Genomic DNA, 21,683 nt, shown 5'->3' with positions numbered 1-21,683 from the left:
AATATTATTACACCAAGATATTTATACCTTTCTATTTCTGTTATATAATGATTACCAAGGCTCCATGTTCTATGTGGATTAACTCTTTGCCCTGTGATCTGAGCACATTTGATTTGTCAAAATTAAACTCTAATTTCCATTTTTGTGAATAATCACTTGCTACTTTAAGTAGTTTCACAAGTTCTGACTCATTGTCACCGATTAAAAACCACGTCATCAGCAAAGAATATTGCACCTATTTGTGTGTCATAGATTTGAACACCTAGTTTATGACTTTTGATTAGGTTTATTTAGTTCGTTAATGTAAATAGAAAAAGAACTGGTGACAATGAACAGCCTTGTTTCACTCCTTCATTAATGCTAAACTTATCAGATTCTAAGTCATTGAACAAAACTCATCAATCATAGTACATATTTCTTATTAAGTTAAGAAGTTTACCACGGATACCAATTCTTTTGGCAGCAGTAATTAACCCTTATCGCCAAACTGAAACAAAGGCTTGTTTAAAGTTCAAAAAGACAAGAAATGTTTTTTTTTACCCTCAGCACGCCTTGTGGCGATAATGCTTTTTAAGACAAAAATGGGGTCTTCACATCTTCTGTCTGTCCGAAAGCCCCATTGGACTTCACCAAAGATGTCATTTTCATCTAAAATTTGAGAAATATTATATACAATAATTCGATAATAAATTTTAGAAACACGTGAATTAAGTGTGATACCTCGATAATTATTGAGATCACGTCGATCTCCTTTTTAAAATATTGGGATAATTATCCCTTCATTCCATTCATTCGGTGTAGTTTCAGTTTGTATAATGCTGTTTAGTAATTAAAACATTTTAACATTTAAAATTTAAAGTAGAGATTATTAAACATAACGAACAAGGCCACACATACATACAAAACTCTACCGAAAAAATACGAAATCTTGAACCTACGACGAAAGAACTTGAATCGGCGTTATCCCGTACAAAAACAGATTTAGACATTCAAATTAGTGAATTAAAAGAGAGTTTATCGGACATATAAAGGAAAACAAAGTTATCATTCTTTCGAAAGAAGAAAAAGATAATATAGGACATCAAAGTAATTTGCTACAATAATATAAATGAGACTTAAGTGTCATAAAATACAATTAATTTTTTAACGTTTGACTTTTTTTTTAGTATAGGGCCTAAAAAGTAATAATAATCGTATCGATATATTATTTATTGTCTGCCTACAATCAACATGGTGAATATCATTTCACCGAATAACATAAGTCATAACAGAAAGGCATTATCAATAATAATACAACCATATTTTGGAGTGTGTAAAATAATGAAGACAAACAAAATACAAACAAGTTTAACATTGTATCATTTGACTCACTTTAAATAACTATAGGCGCTTATGTTTATAATTAAAATATATATTAACATTATAGAAATAAAAAGCGAATTAACAACATCCTCTGGTGTTATTGCAGTGTTTATTCACGTGATCATTTAATGCAAGCGTTTTTTTTTTATGTCGGTGATATACAAAACAAATTAAGGATATAACATTAAAACAAAAATACAAAAATATTTAATCCATTAATATTGATTAGATAGTTAATAAGTTTACTCCTATGGAATTTATATCTTACTTTGTCTATTCTATTGATATCAAATAAAATCTGTTTGGATTTTTTTCTTCTTTTTTTTTTAGAAAGCAATTCTACGTTACCATGTACAATGTAGGCCCAATGTGTTTTGGAAACTCAGCCTTAAAGACCTCATTGGCTTATTTGAGATTCCACACATAAACAAAGACTTAATCAGGTTTTTTCTTGATCTTTTTTTTCTTACTTTATGTGGAACAATAAAAAAATGAATGAACAAATACTCAACTTTATTATAACGGTATATAATGCAGCGCTTTGACAAACACGTGACACCTTGTACAGTTGCCCCTTTTGAACCTATTTTCCCAACATTTTACCATCGTCAATATTGAAATTAAAAACAAATTGCCCCGATAATAAACTTGTTTCTGTATTGCAATGTGCAGTGTTTATTCACGCGATCCTAATAAAACAGCACTCAATCTAGGCCTATATACAAATACAAATATCTAGAACAACAAATAAAGATATAAAAATTAGAAATAAATATTTATCATTGGGTTCAAGTATGTACAGTAGATTGTCAATATGATTTTGAGTGCAATTAATATTAATTGCGGCACATAAATAAACCTACACATTAGCAGAAAGAAACACTTAATCTTTTGAAAATTTTCTAAAAAATCCCCAACACCATAAATACTATAGTTTATCATTGGATAAGTTCAAAGGGGATTTGCTATCTTACAGTGTAATTGTTATTTTCTTCTGTATCATTGTTTTCTATGATTACAGAATATTCCCCTTGAAGATCATTCGAGTTGTGTTTACAATTATTTAGTAAGCAAGATACTGTTTAATAATTAAATATTTTAACATTATTTTCTCCTAAGTTTGCAATTGCCAATCTTCTTGGTCTATTAGAGATTATTGTAATGCCGCATGGGAATTTGATTCCATCATCTTTATCATCTATTCGTTTGACAAAAACACCATTTTTATCAAATAATTGTAGTTTATGAGCACTGGATAGTATTATATTTTCATCCGTGTCCATTACTATACACAAAGGACCCACGACTTTCCCATCTTTTTCGCCCGGACCAACAAGTGTTTCTAAATACGTACCATTTGCATCAAACAGTTGTATTCTATTATTACCAGACTCAGTAATCATTAAATTACCTTCCCTTATTAGGGTGACATCTTGTGGAATATACAGTTGTCCTTCTTCACTACCTTTTGAACCTATCTTACCCAGAAGGTTAAAATCGTCAATATTGAAATTAAAAACACTGTGTGCCTCGATGTCTGCGACGTACAGAACTCGTGTTTCATTGTTTACCGTTAAGCCTTTAGGACTTTTCAATATTTCTTTCCCATATTGAGAGATTTCTTCAAATTTATTATTACACATTACGACACTCTTTTTGAGTGTATCACTGTACAGAACACAACCATCATCCAGTCTATGCATTCTGTTGATCTTAGCATTCTCTGACACTTGTATATCGCCGACATGTTCACCTGATTGGTTAAACTTCAATAACTCTTTACTATAACTTGATACTAACATACAACCATCTGTATCTAATTCTACATCTGTGACATACTCGTCCTTGTCGTGTAGTTTGAGTGCTGCGATGTTATCAGTGGTTTTTATAAGTCCTACTGGTTCTACTTTGATGTTTACTGGTGATCCTTTGACAGCAGGTCCTGATCCAGCGTTAATCTCCATCTTCCAGTCACCTTCCTCGTCATCACATCGGGCTTTTATTCTAAATTTCGCATCTCCCATGTATTCAATGGCATCAGTAGCAACGTGTTTACCCGATGGAGTTGTCAGTGTAGCAGCTAATTTACATGGATCACTTTTATCCAGACTCTCTACCTTTACTATAAATGGCTGTCCCATGGTTACAGTAATATATTAATCTTCTTCATCGATGACGTCAATACTTGTAATTTTACCAAGGCCTTTCGCAATGGCATCCTGTAACTCTGGGTTCATTATAAAGTTCGGTTTAACCTTTTTCATATAGGATAAATATCTGCTACTCATTTCCTTGATGCATTGTTTAATTTCAGTGATATTCAACTTGTAATTGTCAAGTGTGTTAGTATTGTCTGGTTTGTTAATAAATCTTGTAACGGATTTCTTCAAATGTTGTATTTGCGATTGCTGGCTGGAGTTCTAGCTCTTTTACTTGGTTTCCAGTGGCTTCATTTTTTTGCTTACATACATTTTCAAGATCCAGCAATAGCTTATTGCTTTCTTCTCTAACAGTTTCAATAATAGCTTCTGTATGACTTTCAATAATCTTCTTGATGTATTTTACATGCGATTCAAACTCCCCTTTATCATTAATCATTGAATCATATGTAGCTTCTAATTCCTGTTTGATATCTTCTGCTGATACGAGGACATCATTTACTTGTTTGTTAAAATCATCTACTGCATCTATCATTGGCCTGGTAACATGGTTTGCATAACAACTTACAAAATGCTCACATTTCTTACATGCACTTTTGGTGCAAGTTACACAAAACGATTCCAAGGAGTTGTCTTGATGGTCTAGGCATCTATCTTGTACGTCTTGTTGACTGGACATCTGTAAGATCACAAATATTTTAAAAATAACTTGTATACATAGTTTTTGTTTATTCTGTGTATCTTCTCTGTTTTTTGTTATGTTTTAATTAGTCCTAGGAATTCTAATATTTCGTAGGCCTATCGTAAGAAAATTAAATCGCTTTAAGTGATTTTAATCTGGGGGAGGGGGTGAAGAGGAAGGGACAGAAAGGGGTGGGGATTATAGAAGGATGATTCACAGATTTACGATTTATACCTTGAATTTTGCGGCTTCAGCGGCAGGACACTCAATGGCAAATATCAATGTTTTTCAAGTCAATCAATGGATTTATATATTATGTAATTTTCTACTTAATAGGCCTACCTTATTTTCTTGAACGGGAAAGAAGTTCCGTGTGTATTCGTTAGCTTTAGTAGACAGTTTATACATTTGGCCTTTTATTGTTTAAGTCAGTGGCAATGAATGATGTGTTATTCGTTTCCTTCCTGTATACCCTACGCACCTGATGTTCAAAGTGAAAATAAATTTGTAAACAACTTCCCGAAGGTTTTCAAAACTAGTTAAACGTTTCACACTTCCTTAAACATTCATTCTATTTACAGAGTTAGGCCTAATGGAAAGATAATCTAAAATATATATATGGGTTTCAATTTCAGCCTAAATTTACTAACTTTTGGAATAAAAGTGATAGGATAATTTGTTAATAATAATTTCCTTTACACATATTGATACAGTAATACTTAAAAAAAAGAATACTTGTTGTGTAATATTTCGTTGCATGTGTATGGAATAATAGAGGTTTTGGAGAACAAGATGACAATCGAAATATTATTATTTTGTGACAACCGTCCTCTTTTATGGGAAAAAAACTTCACGTTATGAATGGTGGCGCTGTCTAAAAAAAAAGGTGAGAATAAATCCCTCTGTTTTGTTTTTTAGTAGAGAGTTTGATGATTGTTGTGCGCCTCTCTTTTTATCCCTAGTTTTATACGTTTCAACTTGTTAGTAGGTGAATTGTTATTTAGGATACAACTTATTAATAATAAATAGATCCTATAAACATTGTATTAAAACACTGGCAAGTAACGTGCCATGATTGCAATATTAATCTAGGCCTATTATAAAATGTACGCCACACAACACGCTGTGTTGAGCCTAGCCCTACACTACACCACAAACTACACTAGCTAGACTGCTGTCGGTCTGTGTGGTTTTAATCGGGGAGTCCAACGGGGGAGGAGAGAGAATGGCTAGCCTAGGTAGGCCTAGCTAAATAGGGCCCTTGGGTAGGCCTAACTAACTAGACCATTCTACATCTACTTATTTATTGTTTATAATAATACTGCCAAATTTATATGAAATATGTTTGTTTTTGTATATTTTTCAGAAGTAATTTTCATGTTGCTTGTGGCATGGATCGTTGCAAACATGTCAGCAAGCTACGACTGGCACAAAATCACTCAATCCTGAATCCACAGAAATGGCTTTGCGATCGTTGTGGTACAACAGAAAGTGTCTGGGTAAAAAATAGGCCTACTCGTATTCAGTACCCATATCACCAAATGATTTCTCATGGATGCATCAAGCAGCTCCCTCGAAACTTTACCCTTCAAAACCCAAATGAATCCAAACCAGAAAACCATAATAATATTCTGAATTTATAAAGCTCCTAATGTTGTGCTATTGCTATTTGTATTTTTAATATGTGTTCCAGTTATCTGTAATCTATAAATGATTTCTTAGATTAAACTTTTTTTTTGTTGCTATGGATATATTATGTCATCATGGTATTCCGAAATAAAAAGATGAATGAAAAAATATGTCTTCATTTTTAGGCTTGTTTGAGTTGTTCTCATGTAGCATGTGGAAGGTACAATGAAGAGCATGCGGTTAGACATTATGAGGAGTCTAAACATCCAGTAGCCATTGAAGTTAACGATAAATATGTATTTTGGTAAATACCCATAGAAATACAGTAAAATAGTAAAAGGGTATATAGCCAACTAGGCAATATCAAAGAGAAATGTCATAGATAATTTTGCCTAAAAATCAATTATTGATTAAATTATATTTTTATTTTTGTAGTTACATTTGTGATGATTACGTTTTGAATGACAACGTAACCGGTGACATTAAACTTTTGAGGTCCACGTTAGAAGCTATAGCAAAACAAAAGTTTGACGAGCGAACAACACGGAGTGGTAGACGGTTACGATCTCTTTCCCTGGACAGTGGGGACACTAGCAATAGACAGTAAGTATTCTATAAATATCAAAGTTAGTCTATTGCCCAACAGACTCTGAATGAAGAGTAATTTGAAGTCAAATTATTAACGTCTGGATCACAGAGACACATTTATTAAGATAAAATTAATATTATTTTCTTTTAACATTCATTGACAGATGTCACAACTCAATACTAAAAGACAAAGGTTACACTGCCCTCGTACATCGTCGACTAACCCTCTTAAGTAAGACCTTCCTGGCGTGGAAGCATGACGTCCACGGTGATAAAGAAACCGGAAAGAGAACACCAAAACCAAAGTCCAGGGTTCAGCAACAAAAAGTGTCGAGATCAAAACTCGAAGATATCGCGGAGGGAGTTGTAACACCGCAGAAAAGAAAAGCAGAGAGTAACACAAATGACTCTCCATCTGCAAAGAGGAAGTGGACAAGTTTGACTCCTGGGGTCACTGGCCTCCGTAACCTTGGGAACACGTGTTATATGAATTCTATTCTGCAGGTTTTAGGGTATGTTTTAAAAAATATTATTTAATAGTTTCATTTTCTTTACATTTGGCCAACATGTCAAACAGTATTGTTGAACTAACTGCTGAAAGCGCTTTATAATGGACGATTTGAATAAATACAACACTGGAAACTCTCTTCTAAACATTGTTGTAATAACCATATTGTTTACTCTTGTTTTGTTTCAGGTACCTTAGTTTTTTCAGGGAATCGTTTCTTGATATAGGAGATAGCTCATTAGAAAAAAATATAAAATCAGGGACAAAACTCACAAGAGAATTCTATAGACAGACAACAGTTGAAGCATTCAATGTAAGTTAGTAGTGTACTTGCTTAATATTTACATTTATGAGGTCAAAGTTTATGAGGTCAAAGTTCCTGTATTTCTTGTGTGTTCATAATAGCATAACATTTTATATATGAAGATGATAAAATGAAGAATTTTGGTTAGGGTAATTTAATGAACTATTTTGCTTCATGTAGGAAATCACAACTCCAAAATCTGGCAGAAAAGAACACAGTCAAGTAAAGTTTGGTCTTAGTGGAGGGTCAAATGAGGCCGTTGACCCGTCCAAATACAAAGATCCAAGGTCAGTGAGGAACAACATGTGAGTATTGAAAATTTACCTATTTTAATTCTGATAATTTAATTATTTTTTTAAAATTCTTACAGATAATGAATTATGTTTGTAATTTTCTTTTTGCTAGCTTTCATTACCTTCATCTTTTTTTTTTCTAGGCCACTGTATTATGAATTTCATTTATTATTTCGTGTGATGTGGTCAGGGAAATGGGCCATTGTCTCCCCACATGGTTTCCTGAGTTCAGTGTGGCGGTTAATACCAAGCTTTAAGGGATACTCTCAACAAGATGCTCAGGAATTTTTATGGTAAGGGACAATTGAAACAAGTGGCACATCATAGTATATGGGTAATGTGGTTTTGACCTTTAGTACTCCTCTTAATATATTTGATGTGTTTATATAGCACCTTACCAGACTGATCAAAGCTCTTAACAAATTGGATTCTTGTTCGGATTGAACCTAATCTGTATTTTCTCAGTTTTCTTGTCAACTGTATATTATACAAATGTTTAACAAAGAATAATACATTACACCATCATCTTAAGCTCTGTCTACACTATCAAACTAGTTTGACAAAAGTGTGATGTGCCCAAATATGGTAGTGATATGACATCATCATGTCCATATATAGGCATATCGAATTGTGTTGTCACATAAAGTTTGATAGTGTAGCTTAATACCAGCATATTTTTTATTACAGTGAAGTATTGGACAAAGTTCATTCTGAGTTGAAGTATGTTCTGAGTCCACCATTGGTGAAAATGGGCGATTCGTTATGTCCAGTTCAGGAAATCATTCCAGAGAGTTTTGAAGGACAGTTGGTTAGTCAGGTCAACTGTCGTAAATGTAATCACAAGTCAAACACCTTTGAACCCTTCTGGGATTTATCACTCGAGTTTCCAGAACGGTAAGACTTTTTTTTATTACTTGTTTTTATTACTGTAAAACCAGAAACTTTCGCGACATGAAACTAATTAGTTACATGGGCCATTTTCGCGACATAAAACTTTCGCGAATTTGAAAAATAAAGTACAAGTAAATACTGTAACAATATTGCGTATGCGCGACGTTTGTGTTATAAAGACGCTAATGCATAAGCTATTGTATACAGTAGTATGCCTACAGTACTTATTCGTGGCATGAAACTTTCGCAAATTTCAATCATTCACGAAATTCGCGAAAGTTTAATGGACACGAAAGTTTCTGGTTTTACAGTATTCTCCATTTCAGTATTTTCTGTAACTGCACTTTTTATATTTATAAGTTAGCTCACAATACTCATTTTAGGTAGCTAAGTTTATTTATTTAAAATTTTTATCAGTATGATTTGACTTTTCTATTTCTATTTTCTTGTAAATTTAAGGTTACACTTTTATCAAGATCTTTTCATCGCTTTATGTGTTTCATTTTCATCACTTTATCGACCTGGTTTTTCTTTATATTTTGATAACGATGATGAATAAAATAAATTTGATTTGATATTTGACACATAAAATTTAATCAATTAATAATAATTTGTCCAGGTATCAATTTAGTCAGTCCCGAACCAGCTTATCAGAGGAAAGTTGTCATATAACAGAAATGCTGACAAAGTTCACAGAAATTGAACAATTGGGGGCGGTATACTCTTGCGACACTTGTAACAGGAGAAGGAGAAGCAGCAAGGCAGTTATCCGTACGGAAGCTACAAAACGGTTACTGATAAGAAAACCGCCAAAGATTCTACGACTACACTTGAAGAGATTCAGGTTTGGAATAAAATTTGTGCCTAAAAATGTACTAAATTTGTTCATGTGATGTGCCCATATATAACCATTATGATGTCATATTACTAACATAATTGGGCATATCACCACCATTTTTGGTCAAACTAGTTTGATAGTGTAGACAGAGCTTAAAAGAGTCTGAGTTGACTGTTAACAGAACTCAATAAAAAGACTTATTACTTAGCACATTCACACAGCAGAATGTATCGTTTAGTTGAACTTTGACACTTAATTAAAATTTAACTTTTTTACACAGATGGTCAGGACGGAATCACAGAGAGAAAATCAACGTTCATGTTGACTTTTCACAAGATTTAAACTTGCGGCCTTTCTGTTACCTAAGTGCTGATGAAGACACAGACCTGACCACTGAAGACTTCATGTATGACCTCACAGCGGTAGTAATGCATCATGGGAGAGGGTAAGTAACTTGAAATACTGAATACTGAATACTGAAATGCTTTATTTGTCCATCATCATCATAAAATAACAACAGAAGTTCTTCTTGAAGATTGACAATATTAGTACAATAATAAAACCTTGTGTTTGAAATTCTTTTATGAAAAAGAAATATAAACATTTATGTTATTTTTTTTAACACTTTTGTTACTCTTGTGGTGGTTAAAAATCATTAGTAATTTATGCAGATTACATTTCTAAAAATGTAATGATTACGATTGGATAGCTGATTTTAAGAATTTTTTTTTTCAGATTTGGATCAGGCCATTATACATCATACTGTTATAACAGTGCAGGGGGTAAGTTATATAATAGTGATGGAACCGTTTAATTTAAATGGAATGGAAATTTTAGAACACCAGATATGAAGTTCAAACACTGCATAAAAATCATCACTTGTTTATAATATAAGTATATTTAACTTTCAATCATTTACTTCTTTAGGCTTTTGGGTAAATTGTAATGATTCACGCCTTGAACTATGCTCTGCTGATGACATCACTTCCTGTCAGGCGTACATAATGTTCTACACGAAGCGTACGTTAAACCGAAGTGTAGAAGGCAAAAGTGAAGCTCAACCTCAAAAAAGACGATCAAGAAGAATAACGTTATGATGATCGCCAAAGTGAACTTTGACCTGTAAACAGCAACTTGGACATTAAAGTACAGAGATTATGATATTACAGTAGAACTCCTTCTTTGGGACAGTTCTATAAGGGGACACTTTGTTGGGTCCCAAAGGTGTCCCCTTAATAGGGGTCTACTGTATACCTGCAATGTTTAGGCTGGATCCTGAAGACTCAAAAGGTCGGGTATAAGTTTGTTTTTAAGCACTTTTATAAAGCTCTGTCTACACTATCAAACTAGTTTGACAGAAAATTGTGTGATGTGCCCAAATATGGTAGTGATATGCCCAAATATGGTAGTGATATGACATCATCATGTCCATATATGGGCACATCATATTTTTGTTGTCACATAAAAGTTTGATAGTGTAAACAGAGCTTAACTATTATAAATGTTACAACTCTTCCAATCATTTCTGGAATGTGTGGTGTTTCTGTTGTGTTTTTAATTGTAAAAAAAAGAATATCAGACCTAAATTTTTAGAAAAATCTGGTTTTGGGAGCATTTCCAGTATTGAGAAAATAGCTGTATGTATTTAAATGAAATCAGTTAGTGTTCACACACACTATCAATACTTTCAGCCCATTTCTCCAAAAATCTTGTAACCTTTTTCAACGCTTTGATTTTTTGCTATTTTTATGATTTCTTTTCAATACAGTAGTTCGTAACAGAACACACGTAAATGTATACTATAAAGTCAGATGAAATCTCCCAGGAGACAATCATTTTCATTTTAAAACATGTTTTACTTTTTTATATTTGTGAATCAAATGAGTTTTTAATTTCGATACAGATGTCTTATGACTAAGAAATTTTATTTCCAACCATAATTCTTTTTAAAAATTAAATTCTTAACTTTTGTTTCATTTTTTATGAGTATTCTCCAGGATTTAAGTGTACATAGAGTAAATACAAAACTCAGGAAAATGTGTACATTATGTACGATAGATTTTGAAATGAACAGTGTAAATAATTTGTTTAAACAGGACACTTGTACTTAATCTCCAATTAGATAGTTACTATGATTGAATTATGGGATTCCTTAAGAATAACAAAAATTAAATTATTCAGCATTGGTATTTCTGAGTAACGCTGATGTATGACAAAAAGTGGCGAATAGCAGGGCTTAAAGGTTTAGTTAGTCTCTTTAATTATTCATTTATGTAAAGTTATGCAAATTGTATTCACTACCTGTGTTTATTCAATTAATAGCTTATATGATGGAGTAATTTAATAATTTGACACACAAAACACGTTTTCCTTCTTCATTTAGAAAGAGGGTAATACATTATTGAACAGTCTATTTTGGATTATGCCTCCTCCTGGTCAATTAATACTATTTTTCTATAGTATGATTTTTGTCAGTGTGATCAAAGTCAGTATTAGGGTATTTAGTAGGGCTATATAGTCGTCTTTTAAAAAGGGCTTCCATTCATTAGTTGCCAAGATGTATATACTGTAGTATTTGAATCCCAATAAAGATTTTGTACTGTATCCAATTCTCATGTATTTATCTTTGTTTTTGATAATGAAATCTTTTGGATTTGATTTCCTATCTGATTTTTTGAGTATTTGTATTATGACGACAAAGGCCGCCCATAATTAGGAAACTGCTGGCAAGGCAAGAGAACCGACGGAACGGAATTAACCGCCCGGTGAGAGTACTTTACACGTGGAAACGAACGACGTGTGACGGTGGAGAAGAAACGCTGCACAGGCCTAGCTTTATAATAATGTCATTTTCCCTTCTAAGTAAGTATGTAATAGTATATTAAAGTAGGAAGAATTTAATATTATATTTTTGTGTGTTTCCAATTGTTTTTATTAGATATTAATTAGATTAGAGGGTTAGGCCTAGCGTAGCTAGGCCAGCAGAAAATACCGGACCACCGCCTTGTTAGTTTATCAATTACAGGGGCGAAACGACTTTAAATGTAAATGATAATAAAACACTGCAGAAGATATTTTTAGTGTTTGGTCAAACCAAAAGATGATTTAAACGGTTTAAAATATATATATTTAAAAAAAAGTAAATATTAAAAAAAAACCCAGAGTAAACTATGTTATGCGCGATTTGAACGATTTGCGCAATTTGAAATTGCGCAAAAAAAATCCTTGCGCAATTTGAATTGAAACATGTGTTTCAAATTGCGCAAGCAACGTATTAAATTGCGCAAGTAATCTGCAAATTGCGCAAGGTTTTTCGACAGATTGTGAAATCATGCACACCCATATTTTTATAGTAATGTTATGCGCGATTTGAACGATTTGCGCAATTTGAAATTGCGCAAAAAAAATCCTTGCGCAATTTGAATTGAAACATGTGTTTCAAATTGCGCAAGCAACGTATTAAATTGCGCAAGTAATCTGCAAATTGCGCAAGGTTTTTCGACAGATTGTGAAATCATGCACACCCATATTTTTATAGTAATTTCTAAGAATGATTCAAAATTAAAGATAAATATCGCATTTCCTTATTTTAGTAGTGCAAATATTGTTATAAGTTAGCAAACCGACGAAGGAAAACGAAGCGGTGGTGTTCCACCAGGCGGGCGCGGCGCGGGCGGCCGGCTATACTAGGCCTACTCTAGCCTAGCTAGGGTCTGGACTACTGATACTGACTAGGTTACATGGCCTAGCTTAAACTAATATTAAAAACTTAATTTTTACATTTATTTTGATTTATTTCAAGTTACAGTGATAATATTATTTAATTGTAATAATAAATGTTATGTATTTATTATACACATGTTATCTTCGCATTTATTATGTTTTATTTTGAGTTATTTAGTTTCCAATAAATTATTATAATACCGATTGTCTGGTAGAATTTTGTTGCGCAATTTGAAAATTTACAGTTCGTTTTCAAATTGCGCAAAGGTGTCATATTGCGCAAGAACTATCTTGCGCAATTTACAAATTGTGCAGCGCAATTTAAAATTGCGCAAAGATTTTCTTGCGCAATTTCAAATTGCGCAAGTTGATTGCGCAATTTGAAATTGCGCAAAAAAATCCTTGCGCAATTTTAAATTGCGCAAGAATTCTTTGCGCAATTTCAAATTGCGCAAGGATTTTTTTGCGCAATTTCAAATTGCGCAAATCGTTCAAATCGCGCATAACAGTAATTTCTAATGATTCAAAATTAAAGATAAATATTGTTATAAGTTAGCATACCGTCGAAGAACCGACGAAGGAAAACGAAGCGGTGGTGTTCCACCAGGCGGGCACGGCGCGGGCGGCCGGCTATACTACTCTAGCCTAGCTAGGGTCTGGACTACTGATACTGACTAGGTTACATGGCCTAGCTTAAACTAATATTAAAAACTTAATTTTTACATTTATTTTGATTTATTTCAAGTTACAGTGATAGTATTATTTAATTGTAATAATAAATGTTATGTATTTATTATATTATACACATGTTATCTTCGCATTTATTGGTTATCCGCAACGAAGTTGCAGGATAACCTCTTGTGATTGTACGAAATCATCATCATCATCTTTTTCTTAATCTTCTTTCTTTCTGTATGATTTTTGTGTAACGCTTTTCTCTAAAACTTGCAAACATAACATTTTGTTAACTATGTTAACATTTTGACATTTATGTAACGTCGTCAAGCGAAGCTTTTCATGATGTTTACAATCGCGCAACGTGACGTACGCGCGATTTAACGATTTTCTCGTATTTAACATATGTCGAAAACCAAATAACATTTAAAAGTGAAACTTTGCAAAAGTTTAATTTATATCATGCGCTAACCTTCTGTTGAAAAAAAATTGCGTGTTTTACACAAAGTTACGCGCGCACGCGCATTTAAAATTTCAAAATGCGCAAAATTAATTTCTAATCAACTTTCTACGCGTTTCATGTCGGTTTAAGCATGTCAAAAATTCCCACGCATGCGCACAATTTTACGTGTGCGGAGCGCACGTAGCATTGAAAACGTATTTTTTTCGCGTGATTTATGATTTTCCAGCCTTTTCTAGTAATTTTACCAAATTTTAAACAATTTTGACTTAAAGATACGTCATACGAGCACGTCGAATTGGACAATTTGCGCGCGTTTTTTATGAAAACGTTAAAAAATTCGTTTAAAATATGCCTTTTTTAAAACAGTCGTAATTTCTAAACTAAACGGTCAACTTTTTGTGGATGGCATTTTCTGGAAGTAGATGAGTTGTAGATATTGGATCAGGTATTAATATGGCTAACCGGACATTGTGATGTCATCGTATGGCCACGCAAATATAAAATTTAGGATTTTGTATCTTTCGTCATAGCTCATCACATTGAATAGAGCGCATCTCCACTTATCCGTTTTCCATTTTCACCCCGATTTTGATATTGTCTAGGTCAATCAACTATCTTTCGCATGAGTTAAAAATATTTTAATTTTTTTTACGTCATCATGCTTAAAAATTTAAATCACGTGTGGCATTAATTTCATCTTTACAGTAAATTTTAATCTGTTATAGCTCGTAAGAATAAAATGTGATAATCACGATTAAAACTTTTTCTGGAAGCTATTGGACTGTAGATACGAAATTATGTAAAAATGTTGCCAATCGGATGTTGTGACGTCATCATATGGCCAGTTAAATAAAAAAGGTCGTATTTTCATCTTTTGCGTCATAATTCATTACATTTAAAAGAGCGCGCATCAATATTTCACGTATTCAAATTTCTTCTACACGCTAATACGTTGTTGCTGAGATAATTTCCTTTCGGAATTGGTACCTTCGCGTTTCATTTTAAAACCGTCAACATGTTAAAAAATTGCAATAAATAGCGGGTCCCGTAATTTCACCTATTCTACACTGTATGTGATATGGATACAGATTATACTGTGTATACTATATATGAATTTAAATAATAAAATTCAGCAATAACAACATATCATATTCTTCAGTTCAGGTCATAATGCCAACGTGAACACTTCCTTTTGTCCTCAACCTATCCCCTTAATGTTAATGTTGCACCACTTGCGCGGCGGATAACCAAACTCGTCAAAGTGACGAGTTACATGTCTAGTTATGTTTTATTTTGAGTTATTTAGTTTCCAATAAATTATTATAATACCGATTGTCTGGTAGAATTTTGTTGCGCAATTTGAAAATTTACAGTTCGTTTTCAAATTGCGCAAAGGTGTCATATTGCGCAAGAACTATCTTGCGCAATTTACAAATTGTGCAGCGCAATTTAAAATTGCGCAAAGATTTTCTTGCGCAATTTGAAATTGCGCAAATCGTTCAAATCGCGCATAACAACTATAACCTAGTTAGTAAAAAAACGTCTATATTATAGTTTATAGTTTACTCTGCTGTTAATTCTGTACAAACAGTATTTTGGAGAATTGAAATTTACATACTAAAAGGCCTAATTTTTTTTTTATGAAGAACGCATACATCCATTGGCTGTAGGGGCCTACAGATGCCATGCCTACAGCAGTGCTCCATTGGGTGTCATGAACCAAGTGCTTGCGGAGGTGATGGACAGTATCAAAGCAGCTGGAACGTACAAACCTGAACGAGTAATAACGACGAAGCAAGCTGCGCAAATCAAGGTGCAAGGAAACAACAAAGACATTCTGAATTTTTGTGCCAATAATTATTTAGGATTGTCTGTAAGTATATTATCATTTCATGTAATCAATCACATTTTGTACTTTATTCGCACTAAAACCAAACTTTTTTTTCTCTTAACTTTTTTCTCAAACTTAATTTTAAAATTGTCTTACTGTGTCTAAATTGATGGGAAATCATTATCATCATATTTAAGTGAAATACTAAGAAAAATATCTCACTTTAAGCATGATTAGTGAATATGACCACCAGTCCTAAACTCCTATGCTTTTGTAAAACTTGATACAATGATGTCAATTATAATTTTAAATTGTTTTAGAGTAATCTAGAAGTCATAGAAGCAGCCAAGGAATCATTGGATTTGTATGGAAATGGACTTAGCTCTGTGCGCTTCATTTGTGGTACACAGGTAAACTGTAGTCTTGCAGCTAATACCCCTTTCAAACAAACAAACACTCCGGGGTTTATGACCATTCAAAACATCGAGAAACTCAGGAGATACCCCTTTCACACCAACCTAGCAACACCAGGGTTTATAAAATATAATTGTAAATGTCGCCCTCTATTTTGTTTACATAGCGACGATCATTAGAATCATTTTAATTGATAATATTTTCAATTTAATAATTATTTTCAAAAGTCTCAGAAGTCATATTATTTTCTAGACCCGCTATATATTTTTTACAAATATTAAAAATATTTTGAAATAATACTAAAGCAATGAGTGATCGTGTGAAGATGACCTTTTGACCTAAAAACTCCGGAATTTGATGTTGGTACCTTTCACACCAAAATACCGGGGTGTCCCTGCCGTTGGTTCTCCGGAGAATGTTCAGCTGTTCAACTCCGCAGTTTTAAACTCCGGAGTTGCTTGATTTTACCTTCCACACCAAAACACCGGGCCGTCAACTCTGGAGTGTCTCCGGAGTTTTGCTTTTGGTGTGAAAGGGATATTAGTTATTGTAATGTTTTACTATAATGTTTTTTTTCTCAAATTTGTACACACAGTAGTGCCGATACAATTTGAATAATAACAACTGTTATTATGTATTACAGGATATTCACAAAGAATTGGAACACAAGATAGCCAAATTCCATGGACGAGACGATGCTATTCTGTACATTAGTTGTTTCGATGCTAACGCTGGAATCTTTGAGACCTTGTTGGGCCGTGAGGATGCCGTTCTGTCTGACGAACTCAATCATGCTTCCATTATTGACGGTATTAGGTTATGTAGTGCAGAAAGACATCGTTATAAACACATGAATATGCAAGGTATGATAATTGCTGTACACTTCACCGAAATGTCCATTTTTAAAAAAGATACCGTAAGATCATATTTCAGAAAATATTTATGCCATAAATGCAAACCAATCAAAAGTAGCAACAGGTTCTGGAACCTATATGGTACCAGTCAATATGTTTCACTAATATTGTTTAGTTAATCTTTAATTTCCATTATATTGTTTTCTCAGATTTAGAAGAAAAACTACAAGCAACGCAGAAATGTAGAATGCGCCTGATAGTGACAGACGGAGTGTTCAGTATGGATGGGGATGTTTCACCACTTAGGTAAATAAAATAGTAAGAAACCAGAAATTATATGTGTACATTTTTAGTCGCGTGGACGCGACTCTGTAGTTCACTATGTCGGTCGGTCTGTCGGTATCACTATGCATTTTAGCACGCGACTTATGGCTGTTGGCCTTGTTTAATACAGTAGAACACATCCTATAGAACACCCTTACTAAAGGAATACCCCTATTCAGGGGATACTTTCGGATGAAACAAATGACAAAATATGTTTTAACAATACAACCCCTATTTAAGAGATTTGACCTCTAGTAATAAGCGAACACTTTGCGTCCCAAAGGGTTGTATTGTACTAGAATTGTTCTATTATTTTCAGAGAAATATGTGATCTTGCGGACAAGTACAACTCATTAGTATTCATTGATGAATGTCACGCCACTGGTTTCTTGGGTGCCACTGGCCGAGGTACAGAGGAGTTCATAGGGGTCGAAGGTCGTTGCCATATAATTAACTCTACATTAGGAAAAGCCCTCGGAGGAGCTGCAGGTAATTGGCAATGTGTATATTGATTTAATCTACTATCATAATTTGCAGATGTCCCCTTTTTCACTTCTCCATATCCCTCCTATTTCATTTTCATTCCTTTTCCATTGCTTCATTTTTCATCAGGCGGCTACACCACAGGACCACAGTCACTGATTGATATCTTGCGTCAAAAATCACGTCCATACCTTTTCTCCAACTCGCTTCCACCACCTATCGTAGCAGCTGCATCTAAGGTAGGACTCCTTCCATCAACTACCGTCATTTCATTGTTGATTTAAAACTTAGGATTTTCTACCTAGCTAAAATAGTAAATGGAAATGTAAATGTGGGAGAATAGCCTGTGACTTGCAGCCTAATTGAGCTGAATCGCGCATAGGTGTGGACGACACATACAAGAATTTTTGTCTCCCCTTAGGGTCCCTTCATGTCTAGTGCTGCCACCTACCATCGCCCGATAATCTGTACACAACGAGATCTGGTTGCTTGCTTAACTCTAACGCAGACCATCTCTACTTATAGATATGAAACCTCAAATTGTATCAAATCTGTTGGCTACAGTTTTCTTACATATATAATCATATGAGTTCTTTTGTGATGGAAAACTGCATAGGTTATGCTCTCTAAATATTATTAATAAATATAATTTTAATACACTACTTGCTTAATAGTTGGAATTTGTACCAGAATCTAATTTGATAGTAAGCTGGCCCAACTTGGTTTTAAAAATCCAGATAAAACTGTGTATGCAATTTTTTTTTAATTCTTCAGGTTTTTGACTTGATTACACAAGACAACTCTTTGATTGCAAAGGTAACTTCCAATACCAAGAGATTCAGAGACAAGATTACTGCAGCTGGTTTTGAAGTCTGGGTAAATTCATTCTCCTGTAATTTTAATTAGATTTCACTTTTAATCTCTGTAACTTCTTTATCTTTCCCTACATTTTCCTTTAACATTTTTCATTTTTCTGTGGCAGTCTAAAGCTCTGTCTACACTATCAAACTAGTTTGACAAAAAAGTGTGATGTGCCCAAATATGGTAGTGAAATATATCTTGTCCATATATTGGCACATTTTGTTGTCACATAAAGTTTGATAGTGGAGACAGAGCTTTAACAATACATTTGATTCAAAACATTGTTAATTTGTTTATGTAAATTTTCCAGAAAAAGATTGTCTTAAAGAAATTTTTTAAATCAGTAAGTTTCGTCACACTCAGAAAAAAATGCGAGTAATTTTACTGTAGTAAAATCTTAGAAATACCATTCATTGTGGTTCCTTTAGGGCAAGGATCACCCAATATGTCCCATAATGCTCGGAGAAGCTAGTTTAGCTGGCAGGTTCGCTGAAGAAATGCTTGATAGAGACATCTATGTAATTGGATTCAGTTTCCCAGTGGTACCGAAAGGTAAGTGGAAATCATTTTATTTTGAGTTTAAAGTGTTTGTTTACTTATAAATATGTGGCTGTGATTTGGAGGAAAAAATAAGCATGCCGCCAGTAACAGACATTTGCAAATGTGTATAACATCCAGAGAACCAGAGTTGTAATTGCAATAATTTATTTGCTCCATATTTATTTTAAATTTATATTCTTTCTGGTTGTTTTGCTTTATGATTATCTCCATTGAGATACAGCCACTGATACCCAGAGCATTGTCATTTTGTATCTCCATTGAGATCCAGCCACTGATACCCACAGCATTTTCATTTTGTATCTCCATTGAGATCCAGCCACTGATACCCACAGCATTGTCATTTTGTATCTCCATTGAGATACAGCCACTGATACCCACAGCATTGTCATTTTGTATCTCCATTGAGATACAGCCACTGATACCCACAGCATTGTCATTTTGTATCTTCATTGAGATCCAGCCACTGATACCCACAGCATTGTCATTTTGTATCTCCATTGAGATACAGCCACTGATACCCACAGCATTGTCATTTTGTATCTCCATTGAGATACAGCCACTGATACCCACAGCATTGTCATTTTGTATCTCCATTGAGATACAGCCACTGATACCCACAGCATTGTCATTTTGTATCTTCATTGAGATCCAGCCACTGATACCCACAGCATTGTCATTTTGTATCGCCATTGAGATCCAGCCACTGATACCCACAGCATCGTCATTTTGTATCTCCATTGAGATACAGCCACTGATACCCACAGCATTGTCATTTTGTATCTCCATTGAGATCCAGCCACTGATACCCACAGCATTGTCATTTTGTATCTCCATTTCTTCAGTAATTTGCCTTTTTATTTACATACTGTCTTATTTTTTCTCTCCTAGGCTTAGCTCGCATCCGTGTACAAATCTCCGCAGCCCATTCCGAAGAAGAAATTGATCGTGCTGTTGATGCGTTTATAGAAGTTGGGAAAAAATTGGAAGTGATACCATAAATATTACAGATTTAACAACTATCATATCTTTTGTAAACTATGCTCAATATGATTATTGATATTATTATAAACACTTCGATTTTCATGAAATAGCACTGTACAATTATCATTATTATGGAATCATGTACTAAATTAATTTTATTTATTAATTTTAATAAATTAATTCCTATTGTTGGCACATATGATTTATATATAAATTGCTAATCAACAAACCTAGTTTGAGCAATATAAAAATAAACAATATTTAAATTTACGGTTATTGGAATTACTTCTTGACAAACCAATTATAAGGTTGTATAAAAGAATGTGTCTGTGGGTTAAAAAAACTATGAATATTATGACTATGAATGAACGGTTTTGGTACTGATAGAAGGGGCTTGTGTAAAATATAGAGTTGTCAATGTTTTACTTTAATATTGGAAACTATATATGTATTATGGTTGTAGTAGGCCTATGGTTATTTGTATATTATATGCATTGATTGACAACACAGATTCTGTACACATTGAGTGCAAAGGGCCATACATTTCTTGTAGTAGAAGCAGATATGTTAAATATAATATAGTGTAGAGAATTGCAGTTGAAGAAAAAAAATAATACCTTAGATCTTATATTTATGGTTCTCTATTACAGTATTATATATGTAAAATCAAAATACAAATTCCTGAAAAAAATAACAGCTCTGTAAGGTATCAGTCTGGGATCTTGATGGAGATAAAAATAAAATAAAATATAAAGTTAATCAAACAATGAAGTAAAACAGCCAAATTTCCCATTATTTTTCTTGCACTGAAATATAATTAATGTGTTATAGTATTTTATTTGGTTAAGGATGCCATTTCTTGCTTTAACAATTTTTCTTAATAGTATAATTTATTTCTGTTGTGTATGTTTTTAAATTTAACATTAACTTATTAGAATGGTGGTACACATTACACAGGTCAACACTACTGACCCTAAAGTTTTGTCTAATGCTTCAACAAAGTGGTACAATTATAATTTACAAAAAAATATATATTATGATGTGTGTTGTTATTGATTTATTAAAGACTTTGTTTGGGATTCACAATTTTTCACGTTGACGTCAAACAGAAAAACATAGACCTACTGCAAACTTGTCATTTCACTCTACTCAAGATAAAATCTAGCACAACTTTCCATTGCCTTTCGGGAAATCGTTTGGAACTGTTTACCTAGCTAGCTATCAATAAATAAGCGAAAAGAAAGTAACTCAATGAATCA

At 33.4% G+C, this 21,683-nt stretch overlaps 3 protein-coding genes across 4 annotated transcripts; 2 read left to right on the top strand and 1 right to left on the bottom strand.

Annotated features, from left to right (window-relative positions):
• Window positions 1–3,723: 3,723 nt before the first annotated feature.
• LOC140054369 (uncharacterized) lies at window positions 3,724–4,569 on the bottom strand. The gene is made up of 2 exons (XM_072099339.1): window positions 4,546–4,569; window positions 3,724–4,200 (listed from the first exon to the last, which is right to left on the bottom strand). Exon 2 carries the CDS (start codon window positions 4,198–4,200, stop codon window positions 3,724–3,726), a length of 477 nt encoding a protein of 158 aa, XP_071955440.1. The 5' UTR covers window positions 4,546–4,569.
• A 540-nt stretch (window positions 4,570–5,109) lies between these two features.
• LOC140054352 (ubiquitin carboxyl-terminal hydrolase 44-like) lies at window positions 5,110–11,809 on the top strand. 2 transcript variants are annotated; one of them, XM_072099311.1, is made up of 13 exons: window positions 5,110–5,187; window positions 5,570–5,702; window positions 6,018–6,136; window positions 6,268–6,435; window positions 6,585–6,932; window positions 7,118–7,241; window positions 7,413–7,537; window positions 7,669–7,818; window positions 8,213–8,419; window positions 9,036–9,260; window positions 9,535–9,699; window positions 9,990–10,036; window positions 10,182–11,809. In XM_072099311.1, the coding sequence occupies exons 2-13, from the start codon at window positions 5,595–5,597 to the stop codon at window positions 10,349–10,351; spliced, it is 1,956 nt and encodes a 651-aa protein (XP_071955412.1). In that variant the 5' UTR covers window positions 5,110–5,187; window positions 5,570–5,594; the 3' UTR covers window positions 10,352–11,809. The 2 variants fall into 2 exon arrangements, with proteins under 2 accessions (XP_071955412.1, XP_071955413.1); XM_072099312.1 differs by having other exon boundaries at window positions 5,156–5,191.
• Window positions 11,810–12,029: 220 nt separating this feature from the next.
• On the top strand, window positions 12,030–21,428 carry LOC140054356 (2-amino-3-ketobutyrate coenzyme A ligase, mitochondrial-like). Its single transcript, XM_072099320.1, has 10 exons — window positions 12,030–12,116; window positions 15,762–15,988; window positions 16,267–16,356; window positions 17,004–17,223; window positions 17,424–17,520; window positions 17,858–18,027; window positions 18,151–18,260; window positions 18,796–18,897; window positions 19,311–19,434; window positions 20,332–21,428. Exons 1-10 carry the CDS (start codon window positions 12,098–12,100, stop codon window positions 20,439–20,441), a joined length of 1,269 nt encoding a protein of 422 aa, XP_071955421.1. The 5' UTR covers window positions 12,030–12,097; the 3' UTR covers window positions 20,442–21,428.
• The last annotated feature ends 255 nt before the right edge of the window (window positions 21,429–21,683 follow it).

The sequence above is a fragment of the Antedon mediterranea genome, chromosome 7, assembly GCF_964355755.1.
Source record: "Antedon mediterranea chromosome 7, ecAntMedi1.1, whole genome shotgun sequence".
Lineage (NCBI taxonomy): Eukaryota > Metazoa > Echinodermata > Crinoidea > Comatulida > Antedonidae > Antedon > Antedon mediterranea.
Note: the sequence above shows the minus strand (reverse complement) of the source record. Positions and strands in the feature narration are given on the sequence as shown.

Bases quoted from the DNA above. Each gene is read 5' to 3' on its own strand.
- LOC140054352 (XM_072099311.1), top strand. From the start codon at position 5,595: ATGGATCGTTGCAAACATGTCAGCAAGCTACGACTGGCACAAAATCAC. The intron at 5,703-6,017 runs GTAAAAAATAGG...CTTCATTTTTAG, and splicing joins GTACAACAGAAAGTGTCTGG to GCTTGTTTGAGTTGTTCTCA. The intron at 7,242-7,412 runs GTAAGTTAGTAG...TGCTTCATGTAG, and splicing joins CAACAGTTGAAGCATTCAAT to GAAATCACAACTCCAAAATC.
- LOC140054369 (XM_072099339.1), bottom strand. From the start codon at position 4,200: ATGTCCAGTCAACAAGACGTACAAGATAGATGCCTAGACCATCAAGAC.
- LOC140054356 (XM_072099320.1), top strand. The intron at 15,989-16,266 runs GTAAGTATATTA...AAATTGTTTTAG, and splicing joins ATAATTATTTAGGATTGTCT to AGTAATCTAGAAGTCATAGA. The intron at 18,028-18,150 runs GTAATTGGCAAT...ATTTTTCATCAG, and splicing joins AGCCCTCGGAGGAGCTGCAG to GCGGCTACACCACAGGACCA.